At 52.1% G+C, this 20107-nt stretch overlaps 1 protein-coding gene across 1 annotated transcript in view; it reads left to right on the top strand.

Moving 5' to 3' along the window:
• Positions 1 to 20107, top strand: part of LOC124231546 (single-minded homolog 2) — a 48139-nt gene that overhangs the window by 26634 nt on the left and 1398 nt on the right. Inside the window, exons 7-11 of the mRNA XM_046648338.1 lie at positions 3755 to 3861; positions 15061 to 15208; positions 16545 to 16713; positions 17317 to 17725; positions 19939 to 20105. Of these exons, the coding sequence (XP_046504294.1) occupies positions 3755 to 3861; positions 15061 to 15208; positions 16545 to 16713; positions 17317 to 17725; positions 19939 to 20105 (1000 nt within the window). The remainder of the gene's footprint in view (positions 1 to 3754; positions 3862 to 15060; positions 15209 to 16544; positions 16714 to 17316; positions 17726 to 19938; positions 20106 to 20107) is intronic.

Below are 20107 nucleotides of genomic sequence, written 5' to 3' on the forward strand. Positions count from 1 at the left end.
GCTGATTGCTTGTTGCGCAGGCCTGGGGAGAGGAAGTCTGTACTGGGGCCATCTGGCCCGTCCCCAGGGCAGGCCCCACCCACTCCGCTACCACAGGGCTGCTAGGAAAGATGACATCAGATCAGAGACGTGAAGCATTTGCAAAGGTAAAAAGCCTGATATGCCTGCAGCGTGAGTGACTTTGCCTCCTGGCTCCTTCCTCAGCTGTACAGACAAGAATAAGCTTTCAGAGCCCCCACTCCTGACTTTTGGTGTGTGTGGTCAGGCTTTCTTGGAGAAAGGATATATGTATGTATATATATTTGTTTTCTGGATGTCCTGAAGCTAGGATTTATTGATTCTTTTTTTTCCCCTCACTTTTTCATTGTGGTAAAATATATATAACATAAAATTGATCATTTTAACTATTTATCGAAGAAAACCAAATCCTCCTGGTTAGGAGTGGGAGGTGAGGACACGAATTAGTCTAGTTCATCGTTCATGGACCTCAGAACCATCCAAAGGTGGAGAAGTGACAAGGGTTGGCATTATAGAGTTGCCACTATGCTCCCAGAAACTCCAAGCAATGAGTACATGTATCTCTTTGGGGGAAAGATGGCAGCTCCTCTTGGGATGGCCAAACGCTGACGAGTGCCATTCTCCTGCAGTGAAGATGGGGGCACCTGCAGGGAGAGGAGCCTGGGGCTGGCCAGCTGCCCCGAAGCCTGGGGGTGTGCAAGAAGTACCAGCTCGCAGTGAAAGAGGAGTTCTTTCCAGATTCACGAGCCACTTCTAAAAGTTGATGGAAAGAAAACCCAGCTGCCCAAGTTCATTATTGTAGAAATTTAGGAGGCTATGACTGGCTTCTCCCTTGTTTTGTCTCCTGGTTTTTCTTTGCCGTTCTGGCAAAAACCCCTAAGACCTGGTGAATTCTTGAGAGGAGGAAAGAGGGGCTCTCCTCAGAGAGAGATTTCAGGTCTTCTCAAGTTGTTCCATCCACACTGCTTTGACACGCGAGGGACAGAGGGCGGGCGTTACAGAAGAGGATGTATGAAGTTAGATCAGGGGCCACGTTGCTCCCGGAGGGAGCCTCAGATGTGGGCTTTCTTGAATGCCAACGTTTCTCTACTTGAGGGTGTGAGAGACGTACCCCTGACGTGAGTAGAAAAGAAAGATGGCGATCTTGAGGAAGACTTCCTGTCTTCACAGAAGACTCTGCAGTTCTTCCTGCTAAGTGCCAGAGAGAAGCTTCTAGGAAAGCCTTGAGGCTTTTTCTGAACTCCAGTCATGGAGGAGGTGCTCAAGGGGGTCAGAAATGCTCTGGAGAATTCTTCACACTCACTCTGGTCTTTGGTCTGTTACAGCTCAATGGTCTTTGAAAGGTCACCAGGGGGAAGGGCGGGGGGACAGAGGGGCTGGCCCAGTCCTTGGAGGTCAGCAGAATGGCCCAATGGGGTGGGAGATGTCAGCTCCTACATCTGAACCCCAGGAGCCACCGCGAGGGGTTGGCCTGAAGCCTGGCAGCCCCAAAGTCACGGGGCCAGGATGGTGGGCCTCACCCCATCGGGCCCTCAGACCTCAGCGGAATCCCAGACTCCGCTGAACTCGGCATAACCTGACGTTTGGTTCATGGGGGTTTTGTGGTATTTCACTTTGAAACCGTAGCTGGTGCTTTTGCTAAGGATGGGTGAACCGAGCGATGTTTGGGGTTTGGCAAATCCCTCTGACAGGTCTTCAGACAGTAGAGGGTTGGAAAAAACGGGGAGGGCATGCTGCCAAACCCTTCCCTTCCCCTTTAATTTTTAAAGCCAGTGTGTACTTTGATGAGAAACTTAATACATGTGTTTCTGATTCATTTACACGTTCGGGGCTGTTGTTCTGTAACTTTCCCTCCAAAGGGTCTGGGAAGTCTCTTTCATCCCCACACTGTAGAGATGCCTGGTTTTCTTTTGGGGGGAAGCCAGACGTCTCAGTTTTCCTGCCACACAGAGTCAGACTCTAATGGGGCCCGAAGCTCTAGGTGGCCCTTAGACCAGTCCCCTGAGCCCTGAAAGGCTCTGGCCTGTGCAAGTTCACTTTCCACCCACCTCGAGCCCCGTCTCCTTCCTGCCCTGGAGGAACACCATGGAAATGTGTACACCAAATAGTGACCGATTCCAGGGAAATATGAGGCTCTCAGAGATTTACGACCCGAAGCCCGCGCAGAACCCAACAGAAAGGAGAGCGGGTTAAGGAATGAAAGCGCGGTCAAGTTTCCCCTTTTAATGTACAGCTAACGTTTCAGATCTGGGCCAGCAGGGACCCCGGTCCGGCCGTCCTCAGTCCCCACCCCTCGCCCCCCAGCACTGACTTCTCACCATAGCCTCACCTCTTTTGGAATCCTTTCTTGTCCCCCTCTTTCATCTGCTCTTGAACATCTGTCACCAAGATGTTTGGGCCACCTCGGCCGAGGGCATGGTTCCCACTGCTGTTGCCCAAGGCCTGGGAACTGATACCATTGCCACATGCAATTTTCACCTACGGACGGAGTGATCCAAATGCTGGTGATGATGTGGTCTTGGGTGTTGAGAGTCACTTTTCTTCAAAGAGCTGAAGTGGGAAATTAATATGCCCGGGGCTTGATGAGAATAAAGAGCGGGTAAAGTCAGATAAGCAGTGGGAACCTGCTTCCATTTCCATAAAAAGCTGAAGGCTTACTTTCTAGTCACAATATTTTGGGGTGTTATTATACTATTGTCTGAGGGCTCGAAAACAATCCTCTGCTGATAGGAGGCTTAAACATCTCAGTTATTCCATAATTCCCATCAGTAGGAGTTGCCCAACCATAGCATCATCCCGAGACCAGCTCTGCCTGTTGACAGTGTCCATTGTGGAATGGAGATTTCAAGTCTCAAACACTCAGTAGCCAGGATGTGGAAACAACCGCGTGTCCATCATCAGACAGAATGGATAAACAGGATGTGCTATCTACATAAAGTAGAATATTATTCAGCCGTAAGAAGGAATGAAGTTCTGACACGTGCTACAACATGGGTGAACTTTGAAGACATTATCCTGAGTGAAAGAAGCTGGACCCAAAGCGACGAATATTGTAGGATTCCACTTAGATGGGATATCTAGAATAGACAAATTCATAGAGACAGAAAGGAGAATGGTGCTTGCCAGGGGTGGGAGGGAGGGGAAGTGGGGCTATTGTTTAACAGGGACTGAGTTTCTGTTCCAGATGTTGAAAAAGTTCTGGAAATGGAAGTGGTGATGGCTACACAGCATTGTGAATGTAGTTAATTCCATGGAATTGGATGCTTAATAATGGTTAAAATGGTAAAATTTATGTTATGCATATTTTACCACAATAATTTAAAAAAGATTGCCACAAGACTTTGGGTTCCCCCAAAACCCCCCGAGAATGGGTTCTTTCTCACCGTGGCAGCCTTCCCCCACATATCAAAGTGCGCTCTTAAGCATCCTCAGATAAGCTTCACCTTGAAAAGGGATAAAATTTGCAGCCATCCCAAACACTCTTCTAGCCAGTGGTTTCAAAAGAACCTTCCTGCCCGTGCATAGCGCTACATCCTGCGCTGCGCCAAAGTTCAAAGACTTTCTTCTTGTAAAAAAGATCATTCTCAGTTTCCAAAATCAACATGGATTTAAAAGCCTTTTAAAAAAGGCAGCCCCCAGCCTTTTAGCTCTTCATTAGCTGGCAAGACCAATATTAGTTTAAATGAAAGGCAATGGGCAGAGCAGTGTGACTCACGGGGCCACCATCCTCTCTCAGGGTGACCGAGCTGACCGGGTATGAGCCGCAGGATCTGATCGAAAAGACCCTCTACCATCACATCCACGGCTGCGACGTGTTCCACCTCCGCTATGCGCACCACCTCCGTGAGTACCGCACTCCCCGGGGGGGTGGGCTGTGGCTGGCCAGGGGGGAGGCGACTAGGACTGAGTGGGCAGAGCGTCCCTTGTTTGGGACAATAATCAGCCACTGTGTACACACAAGTCTCTAACCTCAAGCCTGACTCAGTCTACCCCTTGCTCGAGCACAGCTATTTGCTGTCAGTTTTCAAACATTCAAGCTCACGCTCCCAATGAAACTCTGGCAGGTGCGGGATGGTGCAGAAGTTTCTGGATTCTAGATTGTGGATTTGGAAACTAAATTTCTCTCTGACATCTGGACACCAGTTGTGAATAACGGTGACAGCAGTAGAAGAACCGAGACTTACAGAGCCCTTACTATGGCCAGGCACTAGTTTAAGTGATCGAATATATTACGAACCCAGTGAGGGAGATTCTCATGTTCATGTTCCTCCTTTTGCTGTTGAGGATGCTGAGGTTCAGAGAGGTTAAGCCACTTGCCCATGGTCACACAGCGAGGAGGCAGCAGAGCTGGGAGCCGAACCCAAGAAGCGTCCGGCCTCCGACCACTGTCCGCCATCTGGCTGGGGAAGCTCAGGGGAAATCACGGGTTCCCAGGTTGGGAGAAGTCAGTGTGGAAAGAGTGAACAAACAGTATTCAATTTGCCAACAGAGGAAATTTGGGGAGCATGTGGATTGGGGGGGTTCCAGTCACTGAAGTGTTTAAAGAAGTGACACTTTTCTTGTAGAATCCAAATCGAGGCAGTGAATAATTTGCATGGCGTGGAATAGCTCATCCTCCCGCCATCCAGCCCAGCGATGCCCATGGCTGGTCCAGGTGCTTGTTAATGGGGTGCAGATGGCGGGAGGAGCCAGATCCTCTGCAACGTGGCCCAGATGGCATGTCCTCTGTTCTTGCCCTGCTTTGTGTTGACTAAGGGGTGTTGGAGGACACGGTGCTGGTGTCAAGCTGGAGGTGGACAGCGGTTCCAGGGGCCGCTCGATCCTTGGCCACGTTGTCTGCCTGGCCGTTCAGTGTCCACTGGGACCCAGCGAGCACGGCAGTTACTAGGACACAGCTGTTCTGTCCTCCTGAGTCACCAGGGGCAGAGACCCGTGACAACCAGGACATTGGCTGGGCGGACGCAGACGTCTTCTTCCTGCTCCCTTTTAATTCAAACAGTGTGAAAAGGTCTCTGTGCATGGAGAGACTCAAGAGTTGTCACAGCCTTTTTATTTCTTTTTGTGAAGATAGCCAAGTCGTGATCTCATATAAACATTCCTGTCCTTCTCGAAACCAAGCTCAGTAGGGGAGCAACTGCCTGGTGTTTGGATGGGAGCTGCAGGTCAGCATCACTGATCCGGGAGCTAGAACTCTTTCGTGCACAAACAGAGCAGAAAGTGTCGATTTTAGACTTAGATCTTTGGGAGACTGCAATGGGCAGGTGAGAAGAGGGGAGCGTGTGCTCTGAAGTCAGGAGAGTGGTTGGGAGGTGGGAGGGGCATCTGCTTCCAGAGCATGGAGCAGCAGCGTGCACCACAGAACAGTCTGGAAGGGAAGACGGTGGGAATGGAGAGCAATGTGAGGATTCATACCTTCCCCCTCCCAGAGGTCGGCTCCCTGCCACTGTCGGGGTGGAGAGGGCTGCTCTGAGAGCCCCAGGTCTGGGGGTTCCCAGCCCCCTTGCGTGGAGGCAGGAGCATGTCTGGGAGCTTCTAGTTGAAAGGAAACCTCCGAATTCCATGAAGGGAGAGTTGTTCAAAGCAGGGCTGCTGTGTGGGAAATCAGGCCTCAAAGCGCAGAGAAAAACAAAGTAGGGAATTAAAAGTCTTCGTTTCCGGTCCCATTTCTTTTCTCTCGCACTGCCTGGCTAACAGAGGGGAGCAGGGATTTTTTACGAGGCAATAAATACAATTTGTGTTTTGGAAATGTAATGAAGGCCACAGCGATGACCAGTCGGAGGCTCCTGTGCCCCGACACGGACCGGATGCTTTTCGTGTGTCCACTCTGACCGTTTGTCAGTGCGGGAGCGGGGCTGTTCTCGCGTCCATTTCCCAGGTGAGCAAAGCCAGACTCCGAAGTGGAGGGACGTGTCGGGGGACACGATGGGTCTTAAACTTGGAGATGTGGGCTGGTCTTTGTTCCCCAGGAGCCCCCATCTTCCTGAGCTTGTCTGGGTTACCAGACCTGCACCGGGATTTGATTCGAGAGGGTCTCCTGAGATTTATATGATAAATCTGCCTTATCTCACTCGGAATTTGGATTCCAGACATTTCCAATGTCCGAGGGAACCCTGAAAGGTGTACACAGCCTTCCAAGGGACACACAGAAAGGGCGGAGTGTTTAGAAACCAGAGGGAGCACGGCTTTCTTCCCCAAATGGGCAAGAATGGGTAAATCAAAGAAAACAGAAAATAGCAATATGATATTGACAGTGATTGCTACTGTGCAGTGACCTAACCTTAACTGTGGTCGAGAAACCACCACAGGGACAGGCTGGAGGAGGCCGGAGTCTGCCCCAGTCTCCCTGCTCCAGCTTTTCCAGATATAAACCAGAGAGTGACAGCAAGAAACAGCTGAGGCTTGGGGCCGGCCCGATGGCGTAGTGGTTAAGTTCAGGTGCTCCACTTTAGCAGTCCAGGGTTTGCAGGTTCAGATCACCGGTGTAGACCTGGCTCGCTCATCAAACCACGCTGTGGCAGCATCCCACATAAAGCAGAGAAAGATGGGCACAGACGTTAGCTCAGCAAGAATCTTCCTCAAGCAAAGAGAGGAAGATTGGCAACAGATGTTAGCTCAGGGCCAATCTTCCTCACCAAAAAAAGAAAGAAAGAAAGAAACAGCCGAGACTCTTATGCATGCAGAGGGCTGGGAATTGGTCTCCCAGAGCTCATGCCTTCAGACGTCCCCCTCAGGGCAGCCATGACATTGACCTGGATGTCACTTTCTCCTCCAAAGCTGGACCTTTCAGATGAAGAAAAGGAAGCTAGTCAACCACCAGAGCATGGTTTGGGGAGGCGGGGTCTTCATGGTGTAGAGCTGGGGCAATTTTGAAACCTCTTCATTGTGTGGTGCCTGGGGCCTCACTCTCCTTCCCGGTCACAGAACTGGGGCCAGAGGGCACAGCTCCAGAAACTGACCCTGAGCCTGCAGTTCAAGTGCAAGAGTTTATTTGGACAGTGACTGAAACACGGATAGAGGAGAGAGAAGTGAGCCACAGAAGAGAAGGAGCCATAGGAGCGATGTTGTCTGCCTGGCTACTGCCGTGGGTGACGGACCCTCGATCCCCCTGGGGACTCTGGGAGCCAGTGCGGGACCCCTGCCTCAGTTATGGCGCCGAGGGGAGAGTGGGCTGAGGCAGTTATACACCCCGCCTGCCAGTCATCAGCTGAGGGCTCTCTCGGAGTGCTAATTCCTCTGCTTGCCCCACATCTGTCAGAATGGGCTCTGCCGAAGAAAGGCCTCTGGCGGGAGATGGGTGCACTCCATGGGGTTGGGGGGGGGCTGCGCAGTGAGGAGTCACTGGCCAGAGCGAAGCCCCACCTCTCCACAGCCTCTCCTCAGCTTCCTCCCTTCCTGGCTGCATGAAGGCCTTCTCCAGCCAGGCCTCCCTCCGCAAGCTGCTCCTTGCTCCCAGCGCGGTCTGTCGTCTTTTCCTTGCAAACATGGGTCACTTCTCTCTGGTGGGCCCTGTCACCCTCACTGCTCAGGGTCCCTGTTGGCCGGCCAGAGTGTCCTCCACACCCAAGTTCCTGCCCTGTGCCCTCTGGGGACTGAGGAAAGCCGATCCCCTATGCTCTCCAGTTCTGTTTCCACTCCCGGCTTGATGCCCACGGCCACCACCTCTCCTCAGGGTGGAGCTGTGTCCAGCTCGGCCCCTCCCAGCCCTATCCGGGGACGTAAGTTCTTGTTTCTGGATGCTGCTTTCCCCTCACGCTGTCCAGACAGATCCTCACGGGGACCTCCTTAGTCCTCTTGGGCTGCCATGACAAAGCACCACAGACTGGGCGGCTTACACAGCAGAAATTTGTTCTCTCACGGTTCTGGGTGCTGGAAGTCTTGAGATCAGGGTGTTGGCAGGGCTGGTTTCTTCTGCGGCCTCCCTCCTTGGCTTGTGGGTGGCCGTCTTCCGGCTGTGTTCTCCCGTGGTCCTCCCTCTGTGCATGTCTGGGTCCTAACCTGGGATTAGGGCCCGCCCATATGACTTCATTTTACCTTAATTACCCCTATAAAGGCCCTGTCTCCAGATACAGTCACATTCTGAGGTACTGGGGGTTAGGACTCCAGCATAAGAATTTTGGGGGGACACAATTCAGCCCCTAACAGGGACTTTCTTTTCCTATGCCTGCGTCCTTGCCCAGGTAATGGGCACAGGCCCTCTCCCGAGTTTCAGTTGGATAGGCCGGCTTGGGCAGCACAGGACATGGCCCCAGGGAGGGCCGTGGGACCGGGGCTTCCTCTTCCAGCCTCCTGCCCTCCAGGCTCCACACGGATCCCACACTGGCCGCTGCTGACCTGGGACTCAAGTCCTTCAATCCGATCACAGCTGGAGCTGGCCCAGTGGTTGTCCCAGGGGTGCCGGCCCACTGGGCAGCCTTTGCTGCCTCCCTTCCATCCACCACAACTGGATGTGGCTGGAAGTGGCCAGCGGCTCTGTTGACCCACCCATCTGGGCCCCTCAGGACTCCAAGGCCGGAGGGGGAGCCTGGCCTCCTCTTATAGCAAGACGTAGAGACGCATCTGTCTCTGCAGTTGATGGGGTAGCTGAGCACAGGAACAAAGCAAATGGCGGCCAACACCCCGGACCAAAGGGAGGTCACTGTCCCCTTTTCCAAGGCCAAGCTCGCTCCACACTATGTCCAAAACCAAGGAGTCCCTGGGGACGGGGTGCAGGGCTCTGCCAGAGGCCTAATTGGATGCAAGAAAGCGGTGGTTCTGGAGAACCAAAGTCAGCCAAATGGTTTTCACACATTCTTCAAAATATTGTCTTAACCAGGAGCAGGAATCCACAGGGTCTGAAGGAAGCACAGCCCCCAAAGAAAGGGAATTCAACACCTTCCAGAAAGTCAGCGTCATGAGGAGAGGCAGGGCCCAGCAGTCCAGGCTTCGGGGAGCACAGGCTTCCAGAGGTCAACAATGGGGGGGCGCGCGGGGATGGCCCTGGCACCTCGGCCTCTGGGTCAGTGTGGGCCTGGGCATTCCCAGGCGAGCTCTCTGAGTCAGACTGTGCCAGGGCTTTCTCCAGAACCTTCTGGAAGGCAAAGCGAACATGGATCCTCTAGGGAATGCCTTTGACCCTCCCAGCCCGTTCTGCTGATGCTCATGGCCTTGTGGGTGGAGGGGAGGCCCTGGCAGCCCTGCTGAGGGTGGGCTCCAGCATCCACAGTCACACGGCCTCAGGGAAATGGGGCCCCGGCCAGTGCCTGCCTCCATGGTCTCCCCGCTCTCTTTGTGAAGCGTTTGGGAGACGCTTTCTTGTATATGGGGGAACCAGCAGAGGGCTGTGCTCCCTTGACCTGTAGGCCCTGGGGGTGGGCAGGGGGCAGCCCGAGGCACAGGCAGGGAGGGGATCACTGTGGGTGGACTTGATGCTTTGTGTCGAGGACGCTGGGCAGATTTCTTGTGGAAACGATGTTTTGGAAGAACCGTGGTGTCCACATGGCCAGTCGTCCAAGGTAGTGGAGAACTTCACCTAGCTCTCTAGGTAGGCCCCGGTCCACTGTGGGCCAAGCCCATATCCCAAAGAAAACAGTCTGTGTCCGACTAGCAAAACGTCTCAATGTCACAAAAAGGCTGAAAGCCTGAATATGTGGTCTACAAATTTCAAGCAATAACTGTTATAGAAAAATTACAGGACAGCTTGTATAGACTCGTGGAGAACATACTCTAAATGACACGTAAGAGTCACAAGCTTATGGGGCCAGGCACAGCCAGGTGAGTGTATGAATGGGCAAGTGTAGGGCAGTAGGGAGTGGTAGAGCCTGTGGCTAACTGGAGACCACGTGACCCATCCAAAGACATTCCAAGTACAACACTATGCCACCAACAGAGCACATCTGTGGACACACGTGGTGCATGGGATACCAGTTTGCAATCGCTCTATAGCTGCTATGGAACAGGGACAAAGATCATGAGATAGAAGATAACTTTGAAAGGAGTTTCCAATCTATCATGAGGAGTTTTAATTGACATTACAAGGGCTGCTTCCACTGCCGGCCTCACTTGCCTCTGGACTGGAAATGGACAATGGGGTTTAATTCAGACACAGACCCTTTTTAGATGCTGCCCTTCAAGCAGAGTCTGGAGGTAGAAGCAGCTAGAAGTGGCTTCGTCTTGCTGACGGAGGTGTGGGGAGCCTGTGCATTAAGGGGGAGTCAGAAGCAAGGACACAGCAAATAATCCTGGAAAGCACAGTGCGATCTACACACTGACTCCTGGAAGCAGTTTGGGACATTTATAAGAGTAGCTTGCCTCTTCTGCTTTGTGCCAAATGGGACTTGATGGGTCAGGCCGAGCCCATCTTCCATGGTCAGTGTCCCTTTGGAGACATTCCACAATGTGACCCTTGTGGAAATTCCTCCCTAAGGTGCTTCTCTCTTTCCCAGCACTTTCCATGCCTTCTTAGCACCAACCTGCTTCTGGGAGCAGGTGCAGAGCATGAGGTGGGGGCCGTGCTGAGGACGTGCGAGCATGCGGAGGCCCACTCCCCAGAGGGGCACATAGTTGTCTCTAATCTCACCAACTGCACTTCCTTGAGGCCCCACCTGGCGGAGGAGACAAGAGCCAAGAGGAGCACAGGGACTGCGTTTACCGTTCTTTCCCATGGGGCGTGCATTAGTCCTGTGGCCACCGCAACAAAATACCACGAACTGGGTGGCTTGAAACAACAGAAATTCATTCTCTCACACTTCTGGAGGCCAGAAGCCCAAAACCAAGGTGTTGGCAGGGCCAGGCTCCCTCTGGGCTCAAGGGGAGAATCCATTCCTTGCCTCTTCCAGCTTCTAGTGGCTGCTGGCCTTCCTTGGTTTGGGGCTGCATCCTCCCGTCTCTGCCTGTCTCCCTCCATATGTGTGCGGGTGTCTTCTCTTCTGTCTCTTATGGGGACACTTGTTATTAGATTTAGGGCCCACCCTCATCCAGGATGATCTCATCTTGAGATCCTTAATCACATCCGCAAAGACTCTTTTTCCCAAATGTGGTCACATTCACAGGTTCTGAGGATTAGGACAGGGAACAGATCTTTTTTGGGTACCACTATCCAACCCACGATAGACATTTCTGGTGTCATTTTCAGCTCTTAAAATTCAAAACAGAAATAGAAATGATGCTTGAAGCCAAGGTTTACTTTCCTCCCCAAGGCTGGCTCCTAGCCATGGCTTTGCGTCCCGGAGGAATTCCAGAGGAACCAGGAAGGCCACCTACTTTTCCAGATAGCGTATTTATGGAACTAGAATTTCCATCCCAAGGCTTGGAAAACTGTGCCCACTATCTTGCACCTAGGCCTGGGTCACTCTGATTTCAGAACCATCTTAGGCCGTGATGTTGGAGATACTGTGGCATCAAGGTGCAAGAGGCAGCACCTCTGCGCTCAGGAGCTTAGGGTTTAGGGGCCATCTCCTCCCCGCCCCCGTCATCACCACCATACCTACAGCCTCCCTTTATAGCGCTCTGGCCTGAGACCATTTCAGGCAGCTAATTAAGAACGACAGACTGGACGGGGAGCTGGAGCAAAACGAAGAATGTTGTGACTAAGTGTCTAGGATTTCAACTTGGATTAATACGTTGACTATTGCCATGGGTCATAGGAAAGCAAAGAAAAGAAATTCTGTGTCTCTGTTGGTTTGGTCTCTGTATCTAAGCCTCATCATTGCAGAGTCAGGGAGGGTCAGAGAGAATCAAATCTCTACAACGTCTGCCATCTGCGTCTGAATATAAAATATCTGGAATAAACGGGCTTCACTGTAGCCAGCTCTAAGATGATTACAGATGGGTTTCAGGAATGTTATAAGCAATAAGAGGAAGTATAAAGTACGAGATAAGAAAACGGAAAAGTATATGGTCTTATTCCTAGGGGCTTTGCAGACGCAGCTAGGAATAGATTTCCGAGCTGAAGAGGTGAACAGCCTTTCTCTTAAAGAAAGGAGGAATTCTTGGGAAATCCACAGTCGGGACCTCAGTTTGATCATATTCCATCTGTTTTGGGGCCATAAGCAAATTGGTTAATTGAGTCTCCCTTAAAAGTTGGCCCGCTCCCACCCCCATATGCACCTACACCCAGAGAACCTTCTGGAGGCTCCTGCTCCCGCCTCCCACAGTGGCCAGTCTGAGAAATAGGAATCAGAACATCTGAGCTTGGGGCCCAGCTGAGCTCTCAAGATCTGTTGGCCCAGCTTTCCTGCTGAGGTCCACCTCCCACGGTTGTCGTGAGGGTAAAATGAGGCAATGTATTCGAAAATGAACTGGAAATAGAAACGGTGTATTTTTTTTGTTAAAAAGGCAAACTGCTGAGGGAGAAGCATTGTGAAGCCTTTCTCTTTCCTGCTGCCTTTGTCTACACTCTTCAGCATTGGGTCTTGTTCCTGCCAAGTGAGTCCACTGAGGTGCAGATGTTAAGCCAGGGCAGAAAGGAGCTGCTCTCTGCACTGTCCCAGAGAGACTGGCCTCCCCACCTGGGCGAGATGGTTGTTACACAGCAGGACTGCCAGGTTCATCCCTGGCTTCATTCCTAAACAGTGTGCGCAGGGCCTGACATCTGTTCCATTTCCACTTCTCAACCCCCATACAAACTGCGTGCCCATGGAAAAAATAACTAATTTTTCATTCTGATTATAAAACTAATACCTCCTCATTGTTGGAAATTTAGAAAATCAAGAAAAGAAAACAAAAATGATTTGTCACTGTATCAGTCTGATAATGAGACCTAATATGCATTGGGCCCGTTACGCACATCGGCCACGGTTCTAAATCTTCACGTGGGGTACCTAATCCTCACAACAACCAGATGATGTAGGGACTATGATTATCTTCTTGTTATAAATGGGGAAACTGAGGCACAGGGGGTTAGGAGCTTGTCCAAGATGACACAGTTAGTTGGGGAGATGTGTGTATGTGTGTGCATACTTTTTCCTCATTAGGATTATACTCTCTGCAGTTCTGAATCTTGTCTTTTCTTCATTTACTATTATATCATACACACTCCCCAGATACACATTCTTATCAATCATTGTTTTAACGGTTGCATAGTACTCCATAATTTATTTACCCTCCTTCCTGTTGGTGTACAGTGAAGTCTCCCCTCCCTTTTTTCCTGGATTAGAGGCAGGACTGCAATGAATCTCTTTCCACAGGAGTCTTTGTTTGCATTACTCAAATTCCCAGGGGATCAATTATTAGAAGTGAAATCAGTGTGTCAGTGGGTACGACCTTCCAACTGCTTTCCAGAAGGACCACACCAATTCACACTTCCATCAGCACATCATAGATTAGCCAGCATCGCCCATTGTCATGTCATTATGTCTTTGAGATAAAATTCACCATTTCTACCATTTTCAGTTATTTGTAGTATATTTACAATGTTGTGCAACTGTCGCCTTTATCTAATTCCAGACCCTTTTCGTCATCCCTCGAAGAAGCCTGGTACCCATTAGCAGGCACTCCCAGCCCCAAGCAACCACTGATCTGCTTTCCGTCTCTACAGATGTGTCTCTTCTGGACATTGCACATAAATGCAATCATGCAATATTTCTTTCTTTTTTAACGTTTACTGATTTGATGGATGGTATCTAGCTTTGAGTTAAACAAATGAGGTCAACATTTGTTAATCATTCATGTTTGTCCTTTGGTGAACTGTTTGTTCACGGTCTTTGCCTGTATTACTTTTAGAGTCTTAGTGTTTTTATCAGTCTGTATGCACTCTTTATATATTAAGGCCGATAAGTCCTTATCATATTGGCAGCAGTTTTTCTTCTGCACTAGAATATTTTGCTAGGCTGTTAAAGTGGATGATAAAGAGCCACCTCAATGTGAAAAGAAGCCACAAAAGGCCATGGAGAGCCCAGGGAGGGTGTGGGTGGAGAGCGAGGAGGCTGTGCCTAGTGGTACAAGAGGAGAGCTGAATTTCTGTCTGTGAGCCTCCAGGGGTTTCCTTCAGTGCCAGCTGGTGCAGTCACAGACTTGGCCCCTTTGGCCTCCTCCCCAAATCCCTGCTCAGGCGCCTGCTGGTTAGGGCCCTGGGGCCAGCCCTGCCTTGAGAAGCAGGAATGTCCTGGAGCTGCAACCTGGGCAGCCAGGGGTGCCTTTTCAGACTTTCGCCGGCCTTCCCTCCCTGGAGAAGTTTAACCCAGGCTTTCTTCTCTTTACTGCCCACCCCAAGCTGCTGGCACTGTCCTCCCCTCCAGCTCTCCCCTCTGCTCCCTCGCAGGCCCTGAGGGGGTATCAGCTGGTTTATGTGCACACCGAGGCTCTGGAAATGAGCTGCTGGGCAGCCCAGAATCTGCACCCATGCATAGAAGATGGGCCCATCAGCCTAATTTTCAGGAACGACACAGTTAAGCAGAGGTTTTTCCTACAGGAGCAACAGAGGAAATTAACGGGCCCAAAAAAAACTTGGGTTAATGAGAAGAAAACATAAATGGCAATAGAGTAACAAACAGGCTCACTGTGAATACACACATGTTCTGGGGAACAGCAGATATCGGCAACAATTTGACGCTTAGTTGACTGCACTTAACTTACTATTTTGTTTAAATAAGTACACCAACCCCCACCCCGCCCCCCGCCCCGATTCCGTCCCTCCCCCTCGCCCCCTCCCCCGCCTAAGGGTTTGAGGGATAATAACATAATCGTGGCGTTTTGAAAACTTAAAGAGTAAATCTGAATTTCTCACTGTGCCAGGTGCAAACGTTGTTCGGCGGCTGTTTCCCCCAACGAAAGCAGTGACTATTAAATTAGAGTTCTTAACAAGGAGGGAGAGATTGCTCTGTGCAGCCCTCGACACGTTTGGCAAAAGTCTTGCGTGCGCGTGCGTGCAGGTGTGCGCGCGCACGCACTACGCACAAGCATGCACCTTCCTGCGGAGAAAGCCCACCCGCTCTGTGAAGTTCTCCAAGGTGTCCTTGACCCCAGAAAGGTCCACAACCAGGGCTGTAGGTCATCAGTGGGGGCAGCGTGCCCAAAGGCGGAGCCTGCTAATTGTGCCTCGGGATTCATGTCACCTTGTGCTTGCAGTGCTGGTGAAGGGCCAGGTCACCACCAAGTACTACCGGCTGCTGTCCAAGCTGGGCGGCTGGGTGTGGGTGCAGAGCTACGCCACCGTCGTGCACAACAGCCGCTCGTCCCGGCCCCACTGCATCGTGAGTGTCAATTATGTCCTCACGTAAGTCAGACGTATTTGTTCCTCTCCTTGCTCTCTCCTTCTCCCCTGTCCCTCATCAGATCGCCCGGATAAGCACCATCTCTCTCTCTCTCTTTCTGGAACTGTTCATTTGTCTCCTGTTTTGTTTTTAGTTGAACAACCTGGTCGTTTGGGAAGGTCCAGACTATTTCTGTACTCATCTTAAGGGCCAGGTGCTAGGCTGCGGTGGGAACACGGAGGAGGGAGCCCTGCTGGGGGGCATGGGTAGCTTAGGAAGGGATCAGAGAGCCCAGATGAGGGGTGTGGGTGGGCAGAGGGCCCTGGGGGGCCTGCTCCTCATCTTGAGCAGGACAGAAATAGCATGCATGGCCCCGACCAGGAATGCAAACTTGTGCTCTCCCTGCCCACAGACATTTGGGTCACCCTGCGTACTCCACTGGGGACAGGGGTTATCTCCCATTTTTTCCCTGTCTTCCTATATAGCCTGTTGCAAATGATGGTAACTATTTGGCCCCTTTAAAACCCCAGAAGGTCAAGTTCAGTCTCAAATACTTTTAAGACCAAGATAAGGAACAGGACCTGAGTCTACCTGGGACCATCTATTACTCTCTGGCCACCGTGGCTATTGTATGTTAAACCCCCGTGCACCCAGCTCCGGCCCTGAACTTGAGATCCTTGCAGTTCCAGCAGCCCCACCCTGCAGGGTCCTCGTGTGTGTTCTAATGCGGTAGGATTTAGGCTGTCAGTTCACTGCTGGAATGACTGCCAGGTCCCTGGTTTTTGTTTGTTTTTAGAAGTGGAGTGATTTTAACAGAACTGTATGGGAGAAAGCATTTTAGCCCCTTAATGATTCTTCCTGAGCAAACAGGTGGGGGCTGGTACTTTGGGCAACTTGCCCTCCCGTGAACAGGACCACGCCTAGCTGGCCTTTTAGGGCAGAAATGAGCCCCTGGGAGCCAGGCTCCTGGCCCTCAAAGGTTACCCCACCCACGCCTCCTTGGGTCCTAAATAGAGAAGCAGCCTGGCCACAGATACTCACTGATCAATAGTGTTTCTTTCCTAGTGGTCCAGGGTATCCCCAGGAAGTGTGTTTGGGGCCTTATGGGATCGGAGAGGGCCCCCGCAGCCTCCCGCTATTCCTGCCAAATAGCATGAACCGCACTCAGCATTTCCTGGGGTCGCCGAGCCCCGGGGCTGTGGAGCGGCTTTTATGAGGGTGAGACGTCCTTCCCTCACATCCCAGCTCCATGAATGATACACCGGAGCTCTGCGAATGACCCGGCTTACGGGATGGTGGCAGGAAAGCCGGCGTCCCCCACAGCCGCTGGACGTAACTTGTCCCACTCTTGCTTCCCAGGGACATTGAATACAAGGAACTGCAGTTGTCCCTGGACCAGGTGTCCACATCGAAGTCCCAGGACTCCTGGAGGACCACCTTGTCTACCTCACAAGAAACTAGGAAATTAGCTAAACCCAAAAATACGAAGATGAAGACGAAGCTGAGAACAAACCCTTACCCCCCACAGGTAACACACGTGGCCTGCAGGGGCGGGGGCGGCTGACATCTGTCCGGGGGGTCGGGACACCCGGGCACTTTAAGGAATGACAAGCCTCTGATTGCCTAGCAGGGGTCTCCCTGCCTGGAAGGTTCCCTGTGGAGCAAGGCAAAATCCCACTGAGACGTGCCGCCCACATGACATCTGGGCACAGTGGGCAAAGCAAACTTGGGGTGGACCAGTCGGGTTTAGGGAAAAGAAGACTAATTGGAAGGCTAGAGTCCCCGTAAATGTGGATCAGAACACCAGTGCATTGTGTTTGTATAGCATTTTTTTTTTTAATGAAAACCTTCCCTCTTTTTTTCTTTTTTAAAGTAATTTGCAACCTCTCAGAAATAGCAAGTGGCTACGTGCATCTGATGTGTTGTCAGCTGGGGGCAGAGAGTTCTCGTTCCATCCAGGGGGCGGGTCACTGGGGTGCTGTTTGCCATGCACCTGTCCCCAGTGGGACCTCGGCATGGTGGCCAGGGTGGGTCCAGCCCTGGGATGGGGTTGGGCACTCTAGGATTGGTTCTTGTGAGGCTGGAGGGCAGTTTACCACCGGCCCCTTCATCCGTCTTCTCCGCCATGCAGCAATACAGCTCATTCCAAATGGACAAACTGGAATGCGGCCAGCTCGGAAACTGGAGAGCCAGCCCCCCGGCGAGCGCTCCGGCTCCCCCAGAACAGCAGCTCCATTCAGAAGGCAGCGACCTTCTGTACGCTCCATCCTACAGCCTGCCCTTCTCCTACCATTATGGACACTTCCCTCTAGACTCTCACGTCTTCAGCAGCAAAAAGCCGATGCTGCCGGCCAAATTCGGGCAGCCCCAAGGATCCCCGTGTGAGGTGGCACGCTTTTTCCTGAGCACGCTACCACCCAGCGGCGAATGCCAATGGCATTATGCCAACCCCCTAGTGCCTAGCAGCCCGTCTCCAGCTAAAAGTCTTTCTGAGCCGCCGGTGAACACTGCTCGGCACAGCCTCATGCCAAACTACGAAGGTGGGTCATGTTTGCACGGGGGGAGGGGACAGGACTGTGAACAGCGGCCGTGGCGGCGGTGGGTGGCAGATGGAAAAAGGATCCTTACACTTTGGGCAGACTTTTCCTTTTTCTGCTTCTAAGTAGGAATTGCTACACTTTCCTGCTCTCAGTGCGAGTGCTGATTAAAGCTAGCTGACCGAGTCCGTGCGCCTTGTGGGCACTAGTGACCGTGTAAAGGGCAGAGGAAACCGTGTTCACCACCCTCCATAAAAATCTTGGCCTGCTTGCTCCCCAAAAGGGAGACAAAGTGGTTTTCAGAACCAGCTCCCGTGAACCGAGAATGCCCCAGTTGCATTTATTTTACAAGATTACTTTCCACCCCACACAAAATGAATATGAATGTATTCTCATATTCATATACTATATTTTCTTCCCATGCCAGTTTTCAGAGTGGGGAAAACAGTGGTGGAAATTCATGGGCTCAGGGACAGAAGTGCCACTCACCAACCCAGGGCAAATAACATAAACCACCCCCAGGACTCAGTTTCTTCATCTGTAAAGGTCCTCATAAGCGGGGGGATATGCCTATCCCAGGGCTTGGCACATAGTAGGTGCCTGCCCAGCACATGCTAGTTCAACAACAGAGAGACAGGAATGGCTTTCCAGCCAGCTCCTCCTGGTGGCGGGCAAGCAAAGGTCCTCTGTGGAGGTGCCACCAGCTGCCCCAGGCCCAGACAGACTCCTGTTTGCTCACTGGGCCAACCGCAGGCAGAGGGTAGAAGGTGGGGGTTGAGGGTTAGCTGTGAGAGGTGTACTCCTGTTTCACCCAGACCTAACTCCTGCTCGGAGTGTAGACCAAGATGGTGCAGATGCACTGTGGGGCCACTAAGTGCCAGGTAAATGTTCCATGCCCCAGAAGGGAATCACCCGCTTGAAGAGGTGGGCTGCCTGGAGCCCCCGCTCCCACCTCTAGCTTTCTGTCTCTCTTTGGAGGGAGTAGGGCTCTGTGCCTCCTCACGCTGCTTTGGGACTCTCTCGCTGTGTGCTGTGCCCCAGGCTTCACGAAGCTGTGAGATACATTTCGTCTCCAAATACGAGCAGAGGACTAGAGCACGGGAGCGATCTAACCCTCTTGGAGATCCAGGCCGTGTTTCTCAGAAGCAGCTAACTTAAGAAAAGAACAGACCAGAGGCCGGGGCACTGCAGCCCTGCCCTTTGGCCTGGACATGGCCCAGCAGCCACTGGTTCCTCAGATTAGGATCCCCAATACCAGTCAGGGCAGTGGGTCCCTCAAATAACCCAGGAAGGGATCTCCCCCAACAGCCAAGGCAAGAAAGACAAAGCCAAGGGTTTTGAGAAAGCTGAAAATATCATCCACTTGAGATTGACTTGAAGGACTTATTTTTCTCTGTGTGTGGAAGTCGGCCAATGATAGAACACACCATATTTGATTTTTTTAAATTATTATTTTGAAAGTGAAAGAGGTTAATAACCACCTCATTTGTCACACACTTGGTAAAAAAGGGACTAAAGGTGCTAATTTGGGGCAATTTGTGATCAACTTCTTAGTCTTTCTGGTATTAAAGGTCTTAAGGTAAAAAACATAAGGAGCTAATCGATTGCAGGCATCTCATTAGGGAGGGTGGTTATTGCTTTAATTATGACAATACTAAAGGGCAGAGTGATTATACTCCACCCTCCCCACTGAGGGATAAGCAAAAAAGGTCAGGGCAGACTGGGGCCACGTGAACACTAGGCCCGTGGAAGCCTCTAGACCAATATGGTAGCCACTAGCCAGGTATGGCTATGGAGCGTTGAAATGTGGCTAGTGCAATGAGATGTCCTCTAAGTGCCTGCACTGCATTTCAAAGACAGAAACAATAAAATACCTCAATTTTAAAATACTGATTAGACAGTGAAATAATATTTTGGATATGGTGCATTAAATGAAGTGTACTGTTAACCTCACTTCCACCTGCTCCTCCTCGCTCTTTAATGCGGCTACTAGACCATTCCAAACTTCATCTTGCCACCGGACAGCGCGGGCCTGGGACGCACGAGGGGACGGGGCGATGGCGGCTTCGTGGGTGGAGCGCGTGGGCGGCGCGGGTGGCGGGGCACCGAGGGGTGGTGATGGTGGCGGCGCCCGGGCCCCCCGGGTTGGTGTGGCATTGGGCGTGTCTCTTTCCTTCCCCGCGCGCGGGCGTCTAACGTGTCGCCTGTCCCCGCAGCGCCCGCCGCCGCCGCCGCGCGCAGGTTCGGCGAGGACACCGCGCCGCCACCGCCGCCGCCACCGCCGCCGCCGCCGAGCTTCCCGAGCTGCGGCCACTACCGCGAGGAGCCCGCGCTGGGCCCGGCCAAGGCCGCCCGGCCGGCCGCCCGGGACGGGGCGCGGCTGGC

Source organism: Equus quagga, chromosome 21 (genome assembly GCF_021613505.1).
Source record: "Equus quagga isolate Etosha38 chromosome 21, UCLA_HA_Equagga_1.0, whole genome shotgun sequence".
NCBI lineage: Eukaryota > Metazoa > Chordata > Mammalia > Perissodactyla > Equidae > Equus > Equus quagga.